This window comes from Mytilus galloprovincialis, chromosome 6 (assembly GCF_965363235.1).
Source record: "Mytilus galloprovincialis chromosome 6, xbMytGall1.hap1.1, whole genome shotgun sequence".
Taxonomy (NCBI): domain Eukaryota; kingdom Metazoa; phylum Mollusca; class Bivalvia; order Mytilida; family Mytilidae; genus Mytilus; species Mytilus galloprovincialis.
In genome coordinates, this window is record NC_134843.1 from 28,868,298 (window position 1) to 28,893,148 (window position 24,851).

The 24,851-nt window shown below is 31.3% G+C and overlaps 1 protein-coding gene across 1 annotated transcript in view; it reads right to left on the minus strand.

Annotated features, from left to right (window-relative positions):
- Positions 1-2,433: 2,433 nt before the first annotated feature.
- The window catches only part of LOC143079319 (uncharacterized), a 239,632-nt gene continuing 217,214 nt past the window's right edge, over positions 2,434-24,851 (minus strand). Inside the window, exons 4-13 of the mRNA XM_076254579.1 lie at positions 22,384-22,491; positions 21,401-21,419; positions 17,486-17,565; positions 16,734-16,749; positions 14,500-14,573; positions 13,585-13,603; positions 4,608-4,681; positions 4,098-4,116; positions 3,276-3,349; positions 2,434-2,573 (exon numbers count right to left, since the gene is read on the minus strand). Coding sequence (XP_076110694.1) covers positions 2,536-2,573; positions 3,276-3,349; positions 4,098-4,116; positions 4,608-4,681; positions 13,585-13,603; positions 14,500-14,573; positions 16,734-16,749; positions 17,486-17,565; positions 21,401-21,419; positions 22,384-22,491 — 521 coding nt within the window. The 3' untranslated portion in view covers positions 2,434-2,535. The remainder of the gene's footprint in view (positions 2,574-3,275; positions 3,350-4,097; positions 4,117-4,607; positions 4,682-13,584; positions 13,604-14,499; positions 14,574-16,733; positions 16,750-17,485; positions 17,566-21,400; positions 21,420-22,383; positions 22,492-24,851) is intronic.

The window sequence follows — 24,851 nt, forward strand, 5'->3', positions numbered from 1 at the left end:
TGTAGTTTCATAAATCAAATGAGTTTTCTCCACAATGACATTTTCTAATTATATGTAATGATCAATATTTAACTACAGTTTCGGTAACATTTGTAAAATTCTTCATATCTTAATATATTTTAATATGAAAACAACAACGAGGGTGCGTAACAGATGCATATATTTGCTTACATCCACAGCATTTGTAAACATTAGTGGATAGTTGTCTACTTTGAAAATTCCAGATTCTCAATCTCAATTTTATTTTTATTACTAGAAACTTGTATTCTCTTAGGCATATTCTAAATAAAATGCAGTAATAGCTTCAAGCTTATTTATCTTAAGCTTTATTTGTAAAACTTGGTATGCTCTCAATGCACGCGAAATTGCAGAATGAACAAATATAAAAGAAGGTTATATACTCATATAATTTGTATATTCAATAATATGCTTAGGTAAACCTTAATGAATCTCAAATGTTGTCAATATTTAATTCAATCTTGAACAAAATTCAAGATCTTCAACAATTTTGAAGATTTCAAAGTAAATGTAATATAACTTATAAATAAATGAAAAATATACATCGAAATTCAAATTACAGAAATATTCTATGCATAAAATATTATTACAGCAGTGTAAATCAATATTGCATCAATCTTATATCAGTAATAAATCAAAGTAGAGTAATAAATTAAAGTCAATTTGTTGCAGATTATTTTCAAAGAAAAGTGAACATTATACTGTTTAATTCGGAGGGGAAATCTGAATATTTTCAAGATCTGTGAAATGTGTTTTAGAGAAATATTACAAAAATAGTACTTCTAACATATTCAAGTTGAATATATAATTCTTAGTTTACAAGAAAACCAGAAACTAGAGGTGCACAAAAATATTCGTGTTTTTTTTTCATATGTAGAAACTGGTAGATTAAACCTGGTTAAAGTATAACATTCAATGATGAAAATACTAATATGCAAATGTTTAATTCTTATGCTTAAATATATGTTTTGTTAACTGATTTGTTTTCTGCTTGTAGATAATTTATTTCACAAAATGCTTTCAGATATCAACAAAGAGCGTCCCTTGTATTCGGTTTTAGATTTTTGGAACAAAAAGCTTATTACAAATACTTTGTCTGATTGTTCTAGAAGTAACATGATCAACATATCTAAATACATTGAGATGTTTCGGGGTTATTTGGTGAAGTATTTTAAAAATTTAAATCGCTAGTCGTTGTACAATATAATTTGGAATGGGCATCAAACGTAGCTCTCTTAAAATAGATATAGGAAGATATAAAAGCTTGTTTAAAAATATCCTCTTATAATGTTCATTTAAGATAATTCTTTCTGCCCTTATTTAAAGCTTAAAAATTCAATCAATACTAGCAATATTTTGCACCTGACCAAATGGTTCAACAACAATTGAAATGTGGATTACATTTGAATTTTGGTTTCCAAAACATCTAGACTTCTTTTGTTACTAATGTTGATTGATTACATGTAATGAATTCGAGTTTATAAAACTAGTTTATATAGCTTTTATAGTTTATATAAACCCAAAACAATTACAGATTTTCATTACATAACTGTAACTACTAAGCTTAAAGTGGTATGGCAGTCTAAATTAAAAATGATAGAATATGTTCATACTTTACCAAAACGTAGTATTTTATTGATATATGTTCACAAATAACATAAAAATGATAGATCACCGCGCAGTTTTTCAAGCAACAGGTCGTGACAAAATGACACATTTTGTATGGATTATACAGGAAAAAACACCATTATGTGATTAGAAGCTAAACTAAATGATAGAATTGTAAAATAAATTACAAGAAGATAACTTTTTAGAAAATGATTTGAGAAAATCAAAAGAAAAATAGGGTCGCCGTGCGTTTTCCCCGGCTAAAGTACAAAATGGCAAAATTCCATGTAGAAAAATGCACTATTTCATAGTAACATCCCCTTAAATACTAATTAAAAAAAAGAAATTAAAATTAAGCAGAATTAATCAACAATTGTAAAAATATTAATATCAACAAAAGTTTTAATCTAATAATTTTTTTCTCATAAATGCAAATTCACATTAGTTATCTGCGTTCCTGCATCAAATTGTGCTAATTTGATTGAAAACTGGACCTTAGATTGTCTGTTTTCTACAATTCAAGATGGCGAAACACAGCCATACCACCTCAAGCATTTTAGAGTTGTATGAAAGATCTTATAGAAATGATATTTTGACATTATTCCGAGGATAACTGTTTATTTGAATATTCCTTAAAATGCGTATTGAGTAATTACTTTCATAGGTATTTAAAAAAAAAATCATTTGTTAAAGTTACTCTCCTGACTATATAAATTAGAACAAACTACTTTATTTGCACAAATATTTGCAAAACAGTACTAGTATTGAATGATATTTACAAATACATGTATAACTATATACATAAAACAATTTTTTAAACATAAAATGTATGTTTTGTCAAAAGATTCGTGTGTCTCTTGGTGTTTTTATCTTTTCAGTAAACAAGCTGTATGTGTGGCTATATCTGCATCAGAATACTTCATTTTCATAAACTTTTTCTGTTCGTTCTGAAATTAAAGGAAATAGACAGAGAATGAAAAAAAAGATGAAGAAATTTCCACAACAACTATAGATTATCGTTTCAAAAAAATTATAAATAGACAATTCTACCTTCAATATTTAACAGGTGTGTTATATCCTATATATATATAAGTGATACAAAAAAGCCAGGACGATTTGATATACTTGAAATTCAGAAACTGATTAAAAAATATAACACAATAAAAAATATATTCTATGAAATTACAGATTAAAAAACACGGGAATTATCATCACATGCGCACTTATAGTTTGTATATGCATACCGTCTTTATCCATTTACTTTCTAAAATGAAACATAAGTGATTGGATGTTGTTAAAAATTTGTAACGTCATTAAATATAGTGATTTTACAACATGTTTCAACGTAATAAAAAAAGGAACATATTAAAAAGCTTAAATAACAGCAAGATCGATAGGAAGAAAAGTTATTGGGAGTATTCGGAGTCTTATAAGACTTACACCTATCCTATCACTTTAACACACATTTTGCAGAAATTTTTAATTGTGTTATGTAAACAAGAACACGATCATAGTAGATTCAGCATTTTTTTGTATGATAAAAGACATATGCCATTACTTGTAAATGATACATGACTAGGGGACAATTCATATTTCAGGTACTTATCTAATGAGTTAAAATTTTCAATGAAATATTAGGAAACACTAACCTTGTGTTGTATTTAGTTCCATGCTGTCGTTGTGATCATTCGGTTTCTTAAATTGGTTTTTATCCTCGTGTTGTCTACAAAAAAGGTACTTCTCAATTATGAATTACATTTTTTAAGAAAAATTTACAGAAAGGAATTTCGGAGTTATCACTCTTTAAAATTAACGAATAAACTTAGATTGTTATTAAAATTTTGGTATATATTATATATGGCAGTTTATATGTCGATCCCTGGTTTGCTGGCTCATTGAGTTAATCTTATATTTCATGATCATCTGTCCTTATTATCCTGTTGAAACTTGTGTTGAAGGAGACGTGCGATTCCGCCTTTTCTTCACATTTTATATACGAATGTAGGCTTGGTATCTACTATTGATTTAACGATTCATTCATATTCCGTAATAAGTATAGTTACGATTGCAATGTTTTCTAAATGAAAGATTCTATTCTTAACATATATCATAGTTATCTATGGCTGGTTTGAACAGTACACAAGTTAGGAACAATTACCCGAGTAAATACAATAAATTTAAGTATCTATAATATTGATAAACTTCTCAAAAATAACCATATATTTGAAAATTAGCACCAACAGGACATACTAATCTGTCTATAAATCATATCGGGAACACAAATTCTGCCTGAAATATATATTAATTTTGTGAACGTCCTCAAAACGGAGCTAACCTAACATGTTTGGGAGTGGACTCTATGAAAACATTACAAACGGATTCCACGACGGAAATTTAAAAGACATACAATTTTGAGCGTTTGTATTATTGCCGTTTCAAAGTTATATTCATCGGTTTTAAGTAGTACTCACGTATTAAGTTGCTTCTGTTCTAAAATGAAAATAACATTGATGCATTACTTTAAACTGTAGATACCAACCATATAGTGTTTTGTTTTGTGATAATGAGGTCTAAAATTTAAACTGAAAGGTACAAATTTTGAACACTTGGGTATAACTTTTACCGAATTTAAACTTAAGACAACGACAAGTTCACTTGATTATAATCCAACAATGTACTTCCATGTCTATTGAATTGAATCTCTGACTATGTTATAATCGATAAAAAAAAACATATTTGGTTAAAGCAATAGTCCAAAGGAAGATCATCGTTAATAGAAACATCTTATAAACTATAGAATGTGTTGTAAAAATAACACATTAGTAGTGTATATGCACTTGGAACGTATTGCTGAATTCATCTTCATTTGGAACGTTCTTGGCCAAAGACAAAAAAAAAACTATTTGGCAAAACGATCATACAATGATGGTCAAATGTAACTTATCTTATCAGAACATGTTGCTTTCAAATTTTAACGCTACCTTTCTGGTTTTCCATTTTAGCATAAATGTTTGGTTTTTCTTTGACACCTAGTGCTTCGTAAACGCCCATCGAGCTAAAACAAAAATAGAAACTGTCTTATAGTGTAAATATTTAATGTGTTTTGTCAATTTGCCTTTACGTCCTGTCATTTCTTCTTTATGTTATGTACAGATGCCTTTCTTTCCTGACACGGCATCTCTTTGTTATTTAAAATTAGTAATTTGTTTGGTCAAACAATTGTATGATATGTCATTGCTAAACTTTGTTGTGTAAAATAAGCATTACATTATGCTGTAACTACTATATATTCTGTGAATACTTCGAAACTTTATGATCAAACACCTTTACATTCTCTCATATTTCATCTATTCTGTGTCTGTTCTTCTTTTACGTAAGTCAGTTAATAATTGCGTCCAGTCTCAAGTGTTATTATTATGTCAACTGTTCTAAAGGTTTTGTTTTGATATACTTTTGTTCTATGTAAACCTCATGATACTATAGTCTTTTGGCGTTATGTTGTGTTTATACATATGTATCTCCAGTGGAAAACACAATACATCATGGTATAATTCATATGGGTTTTGCCGAACAATTGATACTCTCTGTGAGCATTCATTACGTTATGTGCAAATGCCTTTTACATTATGTGCAAACAACTAATACGTTTTGTGCAAACCTCGTTTACCTTATGTGCAAACATCGTTCACCCCGTGTGCAAACATCGTTTACCTTATGTGTAAACACCTATTACGTTATGTGCAAATACCTATTTAGTCATGTATAAAAACTAAATTATTATGTGCAAACACTATTACGTTATGTGCAAATACCGCTTACATTATGTGTAAACACCATGTAAGTTATGTGCAAATGCCTATTACATTATGTCCAAACATCTATTACGTTATGTGCAAACACCTATTACGTTCTGGTAAACGCTTTTTTGACACAGATTAAAACAAAACGCATCAATGATATGCATTTTGAAAATGAAGAAAATTAAAAGTTTGACCTTTCTAACAAACTGTAGATTTTTATATTAATTATATTGATAGGTGTAAAAATGCTATATACATACAATGTATCTAGTTTTATGGACATTATTATGCTCTACTTTAAGAGTGTGCGTTATGCATCCATGCTTTGAAAATTTGTTCACTTTACTTGTTGAAAATTGTAACAAATATATAGACACGACTTTAGTTTTCAAGAGGTGCAACCGAAAGGAACAATACGATATAAAAAGGAAGATGTGGTACGAATGCCAATGTGACAATTCTTGACAAGAGACCGGGATTATTTGTTATTACCCTCCCAGTATGGTTTTCATCTAGCGAGAAACGTGTATTAGATTAATGCTACAAATGTAATGACGTCTTCCACGATTCATGTAGCAGCTAAGGAATCCTACAAAATGTTTAAGATTTTATTTTCGTTCTTTTCCTTTAATAAAATTAACGGTACCAATTTTCTTGCACCAGATGCGCATTTCGACAATACATGTCTCTTCAGTGATGCTCGTGGCCAAACTATTTGAAATCCAAAGCTTATATGAAAGATGAAGAGCTATAATCAAAAAGGTCCAAACAGTTGTGAATATATATCTGAATAACCTTCATAAGACTTATTATTTCCTCCGTCCCTGACAAGGCGTGTTGAGACAGGTGGGTGTCCTGAAAAGGGGTGGTCAGGAAACCAGCCCCTCTTATCTGACATTTTTTTTTAAATTAACAGGGATGTTGGAAAAATTTTATCCGATTTGAATCAGGCAGGTAGAAGGGTGTAACAAAAAGCTGCAATTTCTCAAAAAAAAACCTATTTTTTTCATATTAAAAACTGCATTATCCTGTAATCCACAAAAATGACGCATACACATATTTTTTCTGAATGAAAGGGTTATCAGCCTTGTTTCACCTTCACTGGCCATACTCGAAATTAAATCCCGCAACTTGAAACTCCAGATAATGACTTTCATTTATCCATATTTGTCCGGTAACTTCGAACCCTGCATCAAGAACGATACAAAAAATACATATTCTAGTAAATTGTAATTGTTTTCTTCTATTATTTATTTTTTATAAGTGATATGCAGATCGTTTATTTTGTTGTCTATAAGAATAAATAAATAATTTCGTTGCTAAAATGGTCATCATAACATAATTTTCCCTCTGAATTTCAGAAAAAAACTGACTTTCTATAAAAAAAAAAAAAAGAAGATATAAGTGGTATGAATGCCAATGAGACAATTCTCCACGAGAGACCAAGTGACAAAGAAATAATTAACAATAGATCTTCTTATGGCCTTTAACAAAAAACCCATACCGTGTAGTCATCTAATCTATTTATTTTTCTACCCCATTTAGTTTTTCACCAGATTTAAAAAAATGGTTACAGTTAAGTAATTCGCTTGTATCCTGCAATTAGCTAGTTATTGTATACAAATAACAGGCAAACAACATTTTTTTTTTGCTTTGTTTGTACATGTACAAATAAATTTTCCTGCTACCCGCTTCCATGTTGATCAATCGGTATTAATATGGATATTTCTTTCTGGGTACATGTAATAGTTCATTTTGGGGTTTTCTCCGAGTCCCCGTTTCAATAATTGTAAAAATCAGAGACAATGGTTAACATTCAAACAACTTATGCTCAAATACCAGGTGTAAATTGTAAACAATATATGTACATTGTCAGAAATATAAAATGTATTAGTTCTCGCTGCGAAACAGGAGAAAATTCGGTAAGCATCGCTTTTCGTCCTGTTTCTAAAGCTCGTATAAATAAATTTCACGTTTACCGACAAAGTACATTTATAATCAATACATTATTCCACAGTTGTTAATATGAATTTATCTTTTTGTTTAATATTTCAACGAATATAGTCGTATAAATAAGAAACATCAACCTATTTTCCGAACGGAGAGTCATAAATTCAATGAATATTATTGCGGGATATACGGTATAAACGGTAAGCTTCGATGCGTTTAGTTATGAACGCGAATGGTTCGATAAATAAAGCTACATGTAAATACACAATTAAGCCAAATGTTGATAAAAGGGATTTGCTGCACATCATTATTTGGAGAAATCTTATTTTAAAAAATATAAAATTTCATACAAATATATTCTTTTGGATCTAAATGTTATCATTCTTAAATATGTTTTGACAGTTTCCTTTAAATATTGCCATTTTTAGATATATCGATCCCCCTTTTCTCGGCTACTGTTAAAGCGAGACGGGTTTTTTATTAATAGCTAGCGAGGCATGAAGTTCACATGATTCAATCTAAATTATCCTTAAAGTGCGGAAACAATCTTGAATTGATGCAATCTTGTTCGCCTTGAAATCGACGTAACATATTTAGTCAAAATTCTTTAAAAAAAAATCACTATATAACGAAAAGAAAACAGTGACAGACTTTAACACGAAAGGGAAGGCTTAAATTCTTCTGTAATTTTCCTGCTACTGATTATAAATTAAGAAAGTTCACATGTCATGTTTTGTATTGTTGGAATTTCGGAACCCTCTTGTTCATTCGTTTAAAGCACCATGAAACAATTGCCAGCTAACTCCCAGTTTTAAAAAATCTTTAAATGTGCAGTATGTCATTGATACGATTTGAGTTCTCAAAATGAATCAAGATAAAATAAGGTTAATAAGACATTTGTAAAAAATATAAAACCTTGTTATGTTTTATTAATTTTTGAGAACATCTTTATGTTAAAGATATTAATCAAAGTACTGAAATACTGAACATCGGATGACCGCAAGTTCTTGTGGACGGTCACAAGCACTTGTCTCAGAAAACCAAATCACATCTCTTTACCTGAACGTGACGTTAAAGTACAGATATATATTTTTTCTGTGCGTGGATGATAAATTCAACGTCATCGTAGAAGTGATACAAATCAGTAAACTCCGTATCATATGTCGTATCATCCCGAGACATCAATATCAGCCCAAGGGCCTTTAGGCCCGAGGGATGATATTGGTCGGGGGTGATTATGATACGGCATGTGATACGGATTTTGCCATGTATTATACGCTTTATCATATATTTCAACAGAAGAGTATTATATATGATCTGTTTTCTGATCCATAGCACTGGGTTACCTTCAGTTCTACTTTTGTCTTGTTTGAAAGGCCTTAAAAGAACTGCTCAATTGCTTATTCGAAGCACCTGGGTTACCTTACAATTTGCGTGCTGTTGTTTTAAAAATATTTTGTTTATTATTGTATTTATTTGTGTGTTTTGTATTTTTTATAGTTGCATTTAGTGTGCCAAAAGATATGAAAACTTGACGTTCGTGACGTCGCATACAATATGAAACCTTGACGTTCGTGACGTCACATACCAAACAATGACGTCATTCAAAAAATTGACCTATTTTGAGGAAAATTTTCCTTAAGCAAAAAAACCCAACAAAACTGACTTTGTGTAAAAAAAAAAAGAGAAAAAAAAGTAGGGGTGTGATAAAGGGTATGCGATAAAGGGTGCGCATCAAAGTTGCGCGATATTGATTAAACAGATATGCAAAACTTCTGTATTTACTACTAAACATATGATAAATTATTTTAATATTTGTAAATTACAGTTATATGTATATATATAATTTTTATCCATTTGTATATCATTCTATTGCACTTTATTGATTATAGTGCTGTGCAAGTGCATGGTGGACACTCTTCTGTAATAATTTGATTTTTCTGATAGATTGAATTTGAGTGGGCATTCATATCTACTAGCAAAACATTCAATGTCCCACGTAGAGAGACGAAGCAAAGACAGATAACTCTGCATGGGAGATTGCAAACGTTCTTAAGATATTCTTCCGCATGCGGTAACACACTTTTTCTGTACGTGTGTATAAATATTAGGCGACAGCAATATACATGAATGCCCTCACGGTCATCCGATGTAAAATGAATAGAGAAGTTGTTCATTAAGATATCATTAGATAAACAAACACACGGACCTAATTTTGTTTTCTCTTTTTGTTTTCTCAGTCAATGACCAGTGGCGGAACCAGAATTTTTGAAAATGATGGAACTTCGTTTGTTGGTTCTATAAGTAGTTTGATTAAGAGGGGGCTCTGGACTCAGTTTTGCCAAAACTCCCTGCTAATTCAAAAACAAATACAAGATAAGAGGTGGCGGGAAAATATCTTCGTCCTCGGTCAATATAATCTGAATAGACGCATATATAACATGTATAATGTGTTGATCTTGTCAAAAGTCTATAATTCATAAATGTAATTCGGCGCATTCCAAAACCATATGATATGATTATGTATGCAAGATATGACGACCTATGAAATGACCCGCTTGGTGCAGATGGAAGAGAACATTACATAAATAAGGCCGTAAGTGCACTCGTTTCTCGTTTGATTAGTGTTACAAAATCTTTTCGGGGCCTTGTATTGTTAACTATGCGGTATGGGCTTTGTTCATTGTTGAAGGCCGTACGGTGACCTAAAGTTGTTAATTTCTGTGTCATTTTGGTTTCTTGTGGAGAGTTGTCTCATTGGCAATAATACCACGTCTTCTTTTTTTTATATCAACTTATTTTCCGTTCACATTTTCCGTAAAGAAATGAGGTTGCACTTTGTTTTTTACATGTAGATTTCTTTTTGCTTCGAATAGCAGGGCAGAGCTTTTAGTTTCAGTCGATATACACGCCATCTTGAAATAATTACTTGTCACATATAAATTATGTTTGTTTGCTTCATGTTGTGGCTGATATTCAGCAACAACTATTGGCTTAAATGAGATACATAATTACAGACTGTTCTCTTCTGAGGATATTAAGCCATTAAATGCCGGAAAATTAACTATGTGTATTACATTTCAGATCAATGTTATTAATTCATGGTCGTTTTATTATGCATATATTACACACTGAAATTGAAAATTGAAATATCAATCATTGATACGTCTTTATTTGCATCGCTAATCTGCTATATGCACGATGTGTTTGCTAAAAAATGTTCCTGTACAATGTTTTCAAAAATGCATTAAATTTATTTTATGACTTTTGTCAATCTAGGCACACCTCCAGAGAGACACACCTCGAGAATCGTGTCTATATATTTGTAAATATTTTAATTTTCAACAAGTAAAGTGAACAAAATATAAAAAGAATGGATGTATAACGCACACTCTTTATGTAGAACAAAAAACTAAATATTTATATAACTTTTTTATATCAATCAATATATAAAAATACTACATTTCCAATACTAAATCAACAACCCGATGCACATATATTACCTTCAGTTCACATTCAACATCCAATGGATATTACCTTGAAAAAGAATACAGCGAAGTAGTTCAGAGCTTTTTAGAAAGCTAAAACTTATAATTTTCTTAATTTTCAAAGTGTATATTACTGATGCGTTTTGTTTTAATCTGTGCCAAAAAAGCATTTACCAGAACGCAATAGGTGTTTGCACATAACGTTATTGGTGTTTGGACATAACGTAATAGGTGTTTGCACCTAACGTAATGGATGTTTGGTCATAATGTAATAGGCATTTGCACAAAGCGTTATCGGTGTTTGCACATAATGTAAGCGGTATTTGCACATAACGTAATAGTGTTTGCACATAATGGTGTTGTTGTTATACATAACTTAGTAGGTATTTGCACATAACGCAATAGGTGTTTGCTCATAAGGTAAACTATGTTTGCACATAAGGTAAACGAGGTTTGCACATAGGGGGAACGATGTTTGCACATAAGGTAAACGAGGTTTTCACAAAATGTATAAGTTGTTTGCACATAATGTAAAAGGCATTTGCACATGACGTAATGAATGCTCACAAAGAGTATCAATTGTTCGACAAAACGCATAGGAACTATACCATGATGTGTTGTGTTTTTTAGTGGAGATACATATGTATTAACACAACATAACGCCAAAAGATTATAATATCATGAGGTTTACATAGAACAAAGGTGTATCAAAACAAAACCTTAAGAACATTCGGCATAACAATCACATTTGAAACAGGACGCAATTATTAAGTGACTTACGTAAAAGAAGAATAGACAAAACATAGATAAAATATGAGAGAATGTAAAGGTGGTTGATCATAAAGTTCCGAAGTATTCACAGAATATATAGTAGTTACAGCATAATGTAATGCATATTTTACACAACAAAGTTTAGCAATGACATATTATACAATTGTTTGACCAAACAAATTACTAATTTTACATAACAAAGAGATGCCGTGTCAGGAACTAAAGGCATCTGCACATAACATAAAGAAGAAACAACAGGACGTAAAGACAAAGTGACAGAACACATTAAATATTTACACTACAAGACAGTTCCGGCGTTCCATATATTAGGTGTTGAATAGTTGTCAGTAAGAGAACTATAATTTCTACAGTACAAATAGACAAAGACTATGTAAACATTCGAAATCATTCGTAAATATAGCTCAACATGCAGACTTCTTATACGTTCAGGTATTTCACATCCATTTTTTATGGACATATTCTTTATAAAGCACAAACATGTCAGTATTCACCTCAGAAACTAACAGAACCTTTAAACATACTTATTAAGAAGGGATATAGTTACGGTACTGTTGTCAGGTCATTAAATATTGCATATTTTGGCGTACGTATTGATTCACTAATAGGGTCTTTGCATCGGAACTAAACACATTTTTTCAAAAACCAGTTGTTGGCATGACACGGGTTATGTTCTTTTAATATACGTTATGATAGTATGATACTAAACCAAAATGGGAAGGATTGTGCCTGATAATCATATGATGAAATCATAATCTTTCAATCAGATTAATTGAAGTCTAGAGCTGGCATGCCAGTTAACTGCTAGTAGTCTGTTGTAATTTATGTATTATTGTCATTTTGTTTATTTTCTTTGTTTACATCTTCTGACATCAGACTCGGACTTTTCTTGAAATGAATTTTAATGTGCGTATTGTTATGCATTTACTTTTCTGCATTAGCTAGAAGTAAAGGGGGGTTTGAGATCTAATAAACATGTTTAACCCCGCCGCATTTTTGCGCCTGTCCCAAGTCTGTGTATAATTTGGAGTTTAGTATGGTGTTCATTATCACTGAACTAGTATATATTTGTTTAGGGGCCAGCTGAAGGATGCCGCCGGTTGCGGGAATTTCTCGCTACATTGAAGACCGGTTGGTGACCTTCTGCTGTTGTCTTTTCTATGGTCGGGTTATTGTCTCTTTGACACATTCCCCATTTCCATTGTCAATTTTATGCATAAATGATATTAATTATTGTAATGCCAACATTTTTAAAGACATTTCGCAAAAAACTTGACCTTTCAACTAATATACAATTTCAGAGCAGATGCAATGACACGTATTCTGTAGGTAAACAGACTTAGGCGACAAACTCTTGTTGAAAGTATGCAGTTTTAAATAGTTCTATCTTGTAAAAACAACTTACTTATTGAACTGAACTCATAAAGAAGAATCATTTTTGTTTCGCTCACACATTCAAATTTTTAATAAAAATGCATACTTAATATTCTTCTAGATTTTTTTTAATTGTTCAAATTTTGTTGTACAAGATGATTGCTTTTCCTCCAGATTAACGTTTTATCTCGTCGTTACCTTTCGAATTTGAAGTCTAAATTTCATTTCAGGAAAAAATAGGGATGCTCATTGTTTTATACAGTTTCAATATTGTTTTAAAATGTTTGTACATGTTTATCTGCTTATTAAAAAAATGTTAGCTCCGTTCTGTGTGATCAATAATTGAACGTCTGCTGCCGTTTAATATTTTCTGTACAATATCTTTTTACTTTTATTAGCTAATTTGTGTTAAATATTTATCAATTCACAGTAATTCGAAATGGAATTACATATCGTTTTAATATCCCCATTTAATTGTCGCAAGTAAAAGAGTATTGTTTTAAGATATGAAATTTCAAATGTTCAGATATACATATACAAATAGTAATAATACTTACGATTTCGATGATGTTACACCTAAATAAGAAAAAAAAATGATAAAAGATATTACATTTCAACTATAGCTTATGAAATAACAGAAACAAACAGCAACAGTTCAACAGAAGTATACGGCATATCAGCGTTGTAACTATTGTGCATCGAGGTGTATTGTCAAATAATTCTCTGGACGAAATAAGATATTGACAGCTATATTTAAACGTACACAATAAAGTAAAGTACCTATGGTTGTTAATGTCTGTGTCATTTTGGTCTTTTGTGGATAGTTGTCTAATTGGCAATCATACCACATCTTTTTTATCAGACATACTTTTTTTGTGTAAATTTTATTATCATTACTATGTTATTAAATTTTGGTGGTAACGCATCTTCTAATTGGCTGACAGTGTTTTGTTTATCAGCTCATAGACATAATTTTGTCATGTGACTGTAACGTAATTAACATTTGTTCATGGTTAACTCAGACTTAAACTTGTATTTAAATTGAACTAAAAGGAATGGCTGTTATATTTTTTTCTATCAATAGAGTGTACGTAGCTTATGTCTATCGTACGGCATTCAAAGACGAGTGCTTCAAATGTAACACTTCTAATTAAAACAGTTGTTTCATTATCTTATATCATGTATATTGAGATAGATTTAAGTATAATATAAGCAAATGTGTTTATATGTAGAGTTGTCCTACATATCTTATGTATCTAAAATGAAATCTATTATTTTCATATTTGATCCCTTGCAACAAAGGGACGAAAGATACATGAGGCACATGCAAACTTATAAATCGAAAATAAACTGACATCGCCATGGCTACAAATGAAAATGACAAACAGACAAAAGTACACATGACACAACATAGAAAACTAAAGAATAAGCAAGAAAGACAAGTTCTTTCAATTAAACTTTACCATACGCACCTTTTGTATTTTCTAAATCATCATACACACTTATTTTGTCTTTGGTACCAAGTGTTTCGTATGTTTTACTAGATCTGAAACATTTAATGATAATTATAAGAATTCAATGAAAATATTTTGTATGCTGAAATATCATTTGAAAAAATCGAATACCAGAAGTTTTGCTATAAAACAGGCGGTAAACACGAGAGTTAAATCAATCAGACTCAAACTAAAGTTGTTTGGGTTCAGCGCTGTCGTGTCCAATGGTATGACATATTTTGATATTGGATATTGTCTAGCGTTGAATTACTGTAAGAAAAAAAGATTAACAAGTATCTACAATATTTATAATTTGACAAAGCATGTTTATGATAATAATAATACTGCTTATGAATGAGGCTCTTATTGCAATTTTTCACATAACTGAACGAAAATATTTGGAATCTAAATAGTATTTGCTTGATCGATTTTCAATTGTGTTTTTTCTTTTGATGCATTTGAAAACCGAACCGTGATTTTATTACGTTAACATAACATTGTCAATTTGTAGTTTTGTTTTTCAACAGTTTTGATTCCATGACAAATGCTAACACAAACGCCAAAATAAGACAAAAATCAATGCATTACTTTTAGAAAAATTTATTATGAACAAAACATGACACTTCATAACGTTCGTGGGTCCTATGCGCACGTTTGTTAATTTACTTCTATCTAGAATGATAAACATAAACATTTTGAAAGTCAGTATTGTTAAATTACACATTAATTTAAAAACGGAAAGATAAAATTGAGAATGGAAATGGGGAATGTGTCAAAGAGACAACAACCCGCCCAAATAAAAAACAACAGCAGAGGGTCACCAACAGGTCCTTAATGTAGCGAGAAATTCCCGCACCCGGAGGCGTCCTTCAGCCCCTAAACAAATATATACTAGTCCAGTGATAATGAACGCCATACTAATTTCCAAATGGTACACAAGAAACTAAAATTAAAATAATACAAGACTAACAAAGGCCAGAGGCTCCTGACTTGGGACAGGCGCAAAAATGTGGCGGGGTTAAACATGTTTGTGAGATCTCAACCCTCCCCCTATACCTCTAACCAATGTAGTAAAGTAAACGCATAACAATACGCACATTAAAATTCAGTTCAAGAGAAATCCGAGTCTGATGTCAGAAGATGTAACCAAAGAAAATAAACAAAATGACAATAATACATAAATAACAACAGACTACTAGCAGTTAACTGACATGCCAGCTCCAGACTTCACTGTGTATGGCTTTTATTTTCACTGAATAAATCCGTTAAGCTCGGGAATGTTCCCACTACAGTAGTTTTTTTTTCAGATGTATATCTGATTCTATTAATTAACAGAGTAGGGAATGTAAACAAAGACAACAGGACGAAGCAACATAGAATAACTAAGAAGTTCCTATATTACGGATAGGACTAAATCTGTTGAGTAACAGCTTAAATGTCAGTCATTATATTTAAAAAAAAAAATACTATAGGTCTGTTTGTGCAATTTTTTTGTCGAAATCTCAACCCTGATAAAAAAAAAAAACTACTGTAGTGGGAACATTCCCGAGCTTAACGGATTTATTCAGTGAAAATAAAAGCCATACACAGTGATTAGATTGGAAATGAGTATAATTGCAGGAATATAGGAAGTCGACAAGAGGAATAATTATTTAGTAATTGAATCAATGTTGCAGTTGTTCATCTGTTGCAATTTTATGAAAAAGATCAAGATAAAAAGCCGTCTTCCTACTTTCGATTGACTCATTATGTCAACGTTCACTTGGATATTGAGTTAACATATTTTCCGTTCACAAGTGAAGGTTAACTTAGAATTGTAAGGAACTTTAAAATTAATAACAAAATGAATGGATAAGGCAATATGGTCAATTTTTAATTCGAAATATATGAAAACACCTTGCAATTATACCATATATAGACTGCTTTTTTTTTTAAACGTATGTGTTTTTTTAAAAGAACGTGTATGATTTTTTTTTCAAAACAAATGAATATGAATGTAATTCTTGATAAATTTTATTCTTTCATAGCATTTTGCTGTATCTACTTTCATAAAAAAAAACACTCTTAAACAAATATGTGTAAGCTCAGGATGTATCAAAATCTAAACATTTGAAGAGCATTATGACCAAACTGAACATTTAAATAATAGTGAAATATATTTTATGTCATTATTATCTGAGGATGTAAATGTCAAAGAATGCTTAAATACTCACTGTGGATGCTCAACATCTGAAAGAATACAATACCAATACAATAATGCTCAATAAAGAGACATATTATAATACCAACAATAGCAGTACTGTGGATATAAGTTATTTTTATGTTTATTCAGCCATATATAAAGTTGTACTGATTTTATCAGGACACTGTTTCAAACGAATTGAGAAATAAGAGAAAACATAATGCAGATTTTGTTTTTAGATCGAAGTGCTGCATCTCGAAACGTATTGCGTTAGCAACATTCTAGATGCACCTACATATGGCATACATATCTCTCAGATGATTCGATATTCCAGGGTTTTTGATTTTTAATACGGTTTCAATGATAAAGGGATGCTCCTTACAAAAAGCTTTCGAACAAAGGGTTCTAAATTGTGAGTTGTTGTCATCCCTTCCACAGTTCTAGTGACGTCATCCTCAGTTGATTAAATGCTATATAATATCTGTGTTACAAATGAATGATACTGATGTTCTTTTATTGATGACCAGAATTTCCACGATAATAATATCACCGAAAGTAATGTATAGCCGAATTTTAATCACACAAGTTTTGCAGAGTACCTGATTATTGCTATTGTTGGAGTTTGTGTTGCTCAATCTTCCTTTTTTAAGATAGATGTTGTGTGCACTTGTCCGTCTTTCTTGTTGTGTTCCGCTTTTGTATAATTATGTTGTCCATTATTGGTTTTGAATGTCACGTCACCTTTGTATCTTTGGACTATTTTATATTATAAAGGTAACTTACCAAATTTATTTTCCACTTCTTCGTATTCATCTCCGTTTTGAATATTCTGGAAGCCGGTGTTAACATAAAATTTATCATTTCTTAAAAAGAAGTAATAATTGATATAACAAATAAGTTTCAGTTATCGATTTACTTTGAGTATTCAAAGTATTGTCTTGAGTTTAGCAGTATGGGTGTCACGGAATAGAAGTTCCTTCATAATATAAGTTCCAAAAGGGAAAACATATTCTGGAATATTATTTCCACAGGAATATATATTACAGTATATGTTCCTACCGGAATAAATGGAATAGAATATTTGTTCCAACAGGAATAGATATTATGACATTGTTCATAATAAATTTTCCATTGGAACTTCTGTTAGGTGGAAAAAATATACGTTGACATGTCAACACATAAGTAATATACGAAGCATTTTACAACAATTGTGCTATTTTAAAGTTTTGTGATAAATTGAAAGAAAATGTAAATGCTAGTAGTTTAACACCATGTGGTGTATCTTTCAGCGTCTTTCGTTGACATACTGTACTCCTTTAAGCAAAATATAGTAGAAGTATATCTCTCTTTAAGGCAAATAAAACAAATTTGCCGGGTTTAATGAGAATGGTGCATCATTGTTAGATAAAAATTTGGTATGTTATAAAATAATAATTTGGAAAGTAAGGCTAATATAAAGTGCGTGGCAATGATGATAGATCATCAGCTCGGTAGTCAGTGATTCGGTTCTAACATGATGTAACAAACTTTACTAAAATTGTCCGTTTATAAATTTTGAAATTATTATGAAACTAAGGTTTCAACTCCTTCAGGCAAAGTTGGCTTTAGATGAATTTGGCTATCAATTTTAGATATTTTTGACATATATCTCTTCAACGATTTTCGGTACTTATACATCTTTGGATTTTAAATGTTTGGCTTTTAGCGTTCCTGATGACGGTTAATCTAGAAAAACGCTTCGGACGCAATAAATTATTAAACGTGTTGTGTTCAATGTTTAACATCACTGGGTCGATACCTTTGCTGGTGGACTATCAGTCCCCGAGGGTATCATCAGCTCAGTAGTCAGTGCTTCGGAACTTACATGATTTAACAAACTTTACTAAAATTGTCCGTTTTTAAATTTTTAAATTATTATGAAACCAAGGTTTCAAATCCCTCAGGCAAAGTTTACTTGAGATGAATTTGACTATTTATTTTAGATCTTTTTGACATATAGCTCTTCAACGATTTTCGGTACTTATACATCTTCGCATTTCAAACGTTTGGCTTTGGGCGTTCCTGATGAAGGTTAATCAAGAAAAGCGCTTCGGACGCACTAAATTATTAAACGTGTTGTTTTCCATTTTTTTTTATCATAACCAGCAGCCCCGTAAAGGTAACAACAAATCATGAAAGGTCATCTTTATCTAAAAAACCATTAAATATAATATAAATATACTGAATAGTATCAAAACACTGTCGATGCTGTTTTACGATGTAGTCAATTTATGTAAAACATGTTTATCCATTTTGACATATTGAACGTTATCATTGTGACATTTAATTTTAATGTACTAAGATTTAATCATTCAGCATTAAATCAATTTAATAAATTGAGAGTATCGTCTGCTAAACTAGAGTTAACTTTTCTTTAATTTTGATGGACTTAAGCGTCTTTTGTTAACCTACAATTTTCATAAGCGGTTTTCCCGCTTTTATTTGGTATAAAATTGCATGCTTTTCGTGATTTGTTCATTGCGTGATTTGAACTCTGAAGGAACACAAAAAGGACTATATGATTATAATAGTTATAACAATGCCAAGAGGTAGAGGTAGACGTCGCCGACAGGACCAGGTTAGAGGTCCGCAGCTTCGGGTTATAAGGGCTCCCAGGGAAGTACAACAGCCACAACCAGTTGTGAGAAACGTGGGAAGGCGTCCGCCAGCTGATGTAGAGCAAGAAGCATATATAGAAAGAAGACAGCGGGTTGATGAACCCGAATTAGTTGCCATGCGACCTGTTGATATTCGAGTGAATGAGCCGCAATTAGCTGCATTAGGTGAGGTAAATGAAGTTTATGATGAACCTCTAATGTTACCTGGCTTTAATGAAGTTGACATATTTATAAGCCAAAAATTTAAGGACAAAAATTGGAATTTTGAATACATTGATTTGTCTCTTATGCACTGTAAGAATTTTAACAGCCAAACAAATAATGAAAACACAATTGGCATCAATGAGGGTATGCTTGTTATTCAAAACAAAGTTAAAAAACTTCATACTGTTAGTTCTGTTGAAAATTGGACTGATTCATTCATTGCCTATGCCCAGGTCCTTATCGAAAGGTATCCTGGAAAGGCAAGTGAACTTTTCTCGTATATGTCCATAATAAGGGGTGCAGCAGCTGATCATTCTTTTGAAAAATGCTATTCTTATGACCAACAATTCCGTTTAAGGGTATCAAGGGATCATACAAAGAAATGGTCATCCATAGATGGTTTTTTGTGGTTACCTAATTTAACTGCCAGTACTCCAAAACAGCAACACGCTGATGTTAGTAATAAATGCTACGATTTTAATTTTAAAGGTTTTTGCAACAAACGCAATTGCCAATACAGACATGCATGTCTCAAATGTGGTTTAGAACACTCTTCCTTAAGATGTCGTCGATTTATGGACAATGAAATTGATACTGATCCATCTAGGTATAATAGGGATGACATTGCACCTTTCCAAAACAACTCGGCTAATAGACATAACCCAAAAGGAAGTTTTAACAAAAGATAATTTACATATAATGTAAATGAACTCTTGTCTAATGCGTTTTACATTTGTATGCTGACAGTGCAGGTGGTTTTTTCTTGGGTTGTGCAGTTTATTCAAATGGGTCATGATCATTTTCAAAATAGCCATATAATTGGGACAAAGTTTTATTACTTACTATTAGTTGTTTTTTATTATGATCATATATTAGTTTGTCTTACAATTTGTTCACATTTGTATATCGAAGGTAATCTGGAGTCGTTGGAAATATTACGAGGGATTTCAACGAATTTGGGTTATCTTTTATCTGGTATATCGTATTCCTAAATTGACTTCTGTTGGTTTCTTTCGAATATTTAATAAATCCCTTTGAACTTGTATGTAACGTTCAAGCAGCGTTGTGATTTGATAAATTCTAACATGACGACATATCATCATAGTATATTTACATTTATCGCAGACACTTAGATACTCAAAATTAGCTATTGGGCGTAACGCCCATCAAATTCATCCCACGCTTCACGTAAGTGAGGTTTCAAATACAGTACGGTTATCCTAAGGTTCATGTAAAGCTTACTTTTAATTTATTTTTACATGTGTTCGATTCCAGAAATACATCATTTATATCTTGTTATTATCATTAATGTTTTTATTATATATTTCATATGAAAATAAAAGAATGCGGTATGAGTGTCAGTGTATTGAGAAAACTCTTTATCAGCGACCACACAACGTATATATTAAGCCGCTATTTGTCATCCTATGACCTTTAACTAGAGCAAAACATATACCGTAAAATAAGTTATAAAAGGCACAGATTGAAGTAATACGTTAAAAGAATTTAAATATAACAATAAAGGCCCAATGTATGTACAAAATAAACAGCAACAAACAGACCCCTGACTTTGAACAAGTACATTCAGTATCCCTAAACTGGTACAGTGTAGTAACAGCACATCATAATACAAACTCTAAAAATAAGTTGAAAACGGGCTCACTTATCAGATCGATAGAAAGAACAAAAACAAGTATATTTAATTATAATTTTGTTCAGACTACACAAATTAACCACAAACGCTGGACAATTTTCCTTCCCACGTATAAAATTATGTTCAATGCGGTTGCGATGCTATCTCTACTATTAATAATTGAATAGAAAATAGTCAACTTACTTTTCTTTTTTATCTTTCACTGCAAGTATAAACACTAAACCTTGTGAGATTATCAATATCTAATTATACTTCAGACATGAAAACACATTAGATGAAGAACACGTTGAAATGATGAGATTAAAATTATTATGAATTTTAGCTTTTGAATGCCCCGGGTATACGTTACAAAGACAATGCTTCTGTAACGTCTTATATTTTCACCGAGGGTATCACCAGCCGAGTAGTCAACACTTCGGTGTTGACATAAATATCAATAATATGGTCATTTCTATAAATTTCCTGTTTACAAAACTTTGGATTTTTTGAAAAACTAAGGATTTTCTTATCCCAGGCATTGATTATCTTAGCCGTATTTGGCACAACTTTTTTGAATTTTGGATCCTCAATGCTTTTCAACTTTGTACTTGTTTGGCTTTATAAATATTTTGATATGAGCGTCACTGATGAGTCTTATATAGACGAAACGCGCGTCTGGCGTACTTAATTATAATCCTGATACCTTTGATAACTATTGGCATGTTATTTGCATGAGTGTTTACTGAAACTGGTTGCACAATAGTTATTTACTACGGTACATCATTTCGATTAAATAAATAAATATCCGTAATGTTTACTTAAAGCAATAATTTCAACTTTTTACGGTCTAACAGGATTGATTCTTGATTTACGTATGCATGGTATATTGACAAAATAAAAAAAAGTGTTTCACGTTCACAAGCCATGTTTAACTTCGGTATTCCCAGTATATAAAAGTATTAGTTGTCTCATATATTAATCTATTATTTACTTTTCATGGAATTAAAATCAAGCACCAGTTGTATAGTTTATCAAAATAAAAGTATATTCAATACAAGAAATATAGAACATGACAAACGTGTTGTTTACTTTAATCTCTTTCCAGTTAAATATTATGCAGTGTCAGCCATAACAAATCATCGTTTATTATGATGGTTAACCGATTTTAGCTTTGATTAACAGTTTACCTTGATTCCTTTTGATTAATAGTATCACTATAAAAGAGGCGCATACAATCACTAAAGTGACAACAACTCCTACTACAGCACCAATAACTGCACTTGATGTCGTAGATACTGTAAAAATGACTAAACACATAAAAAGTTTGAAAATGTTATATTTAATTTTATCATTCAAACCTCCCAATATATACAATAAACATGTATTATTATTGCCTTGCAAACAGTTATTGTGTATCATCAATTTTCAATTAAAAATGATAAATATTGAATTTAAGATGGTATGGGAGTCTAAAATAAAAATGATAGAATTTGTTCATACTTTGCCAAAACGTAGTATCTTTTGATACATGTTGAAAAATATAATAAAAATGATAGGTCACCGCGCATTTTCTTAAGCTACTGGACGGGACAAAATGACACATTTTGTATGGATTATACAAGAAAAAACTCCATTTTGTGATTAGAAACTAAACAAAATGATAGAATTCAATTTGTTAAATACTTCAGGGAAATATAGCTTTCAGACACTGCTTTGAAAATATCAAAAGAAAAGATAGGGTCACCGTACGTTTTTCCGGCTAAAATACAAAATAGGAAAATTCCTTGTAGAATCCTTCAGAAAATGTACTGTTTTAGAGTTACCTCCCCTTAAAATGCCAATTTAAAAAAAATTAAAAACAACCAAAAATAATAAATATTTGCAAAAATATTTATATTTATAACTTAAGCCTCGGCCACACCTTACCGGATAGCTCGAACGGACGCCTAACGGATAACTTTTTTTTCAATCTGTTCATGTCCGTTAGACGTCCGTTCTTATCCGTTAGACGTCCGTCCATATCCATTGCATGTCCTTTAAGCGTACGTTTTGTACGGTACTCGTCCGTTTTATGTCCGTTACGTTTCCGTTATACATCCGTTGGAGGATAGATAAAACGGATGATGAACGGATCTGAAACGGATAAATGCCGTAAATTGAAAATTTCGCGTCAGAAATGCCAATTATTGGTATGTCAGATTTCTTAAGGTTCATGAATTCTTATTATTCATAATTGCTCTTAGAGTATAGGCACGTCTTCACAATCAAGCAGTTCTTATTCAGGCCAGACACTGCCCTTTGGTGGAATTTTGAAGAACAAACCAAAACCAGTTATACAGAAACATTTTGAATATTTATGCGATTTACATGTATTATTATTGTCGTCTTTGATTTTTCCGTATATCTTGTTCATCCGTTTTATCCGGTACGCTTCCGTTAGGTTTCCGTTTTATGCTGTACTCGTCCGTTGGATGTACGTTCGACATCTGTTCTGTCCGGTACGTCTCCGTTACTCGTACTTTGCATACCCGGTGTGTGTCCGTTATGCATTCGTTACGCGTCCGTTTTACATCAACGGACTCCCAACGGATAACAATTTTGCCAACGAACAACTTTTATTTTCATCCGTTAGGCGTCCTTTCGTGCTATCCGGTAAGGTGTGACCGAGGCTTTATATTCTTATAAATTGGTTCTTATGAATGAAAATTCACATTAAATATCTGCATTCCTGCATCAAATTTTGCTAACTTGATGGAAAATCTGGACCTTTGGTTCTCTGTTTTTTACAATCCAAGATGGAGGAAGACACTCATACCACCTTAAGTAGCACAAACTACATAACTGATAATAAGAAATGATCGATGCTTTATCTTTTTTTTTACAAACCTTAAAATAACATAACAGAACCTTTCACAATTATGGACATGTACAACTGAAATAATAGACATGCTAAGTACGATATATAATTGTACATGTATAATTTACGTCTTTGTTTTGTCATACTTTTGATATTGTTTGCATTTGTTATCAGACCACGCCGTTTAATAATAAGTAGATAAAATCTGATGATTGCTGATTTTAACTGATCTGTTTGCTGCTACCAATTAACATAATAAAGTCATATTGAAACATTTTCAATGACTCCAGATTATCATATTCACCGATGACTTCACGTAAAGTTCTTGCATTGTATGCATTAATATATACATTAAAGTATTGTGTTTGTTTTTGAAAAATATGTTAATTTTTATTAAGTAACTTTGAACTTTTATAAGCCAAACGCAAAGATGAATGCCGTCAATCGCCAAAGAAACTATGAGCATGAGCTATGGAAATGTTACGTGTGTTGGTTATAATAACATTGAAAACACAGAATATAATGAAATAATAAAGCAAAATGTAGACATGATATGGTATATATCCGATGATATTTACATGTACAATTATTAATTCTCTTTCCTTTTATAGTACATCTATATTTACAATATTTGTTTGGATAGGAAGTATGTACTACAACTGCAAAGTTACAATTAGTTTTCTAGCTAAATAAAGGAAATTACAATAACAGAATAAAAACTGCAATATTACAATGATGAATAATAACAAACTAGGTGTGGACAGCATGGAATAATATATAGCGAAATAAAGATTCATA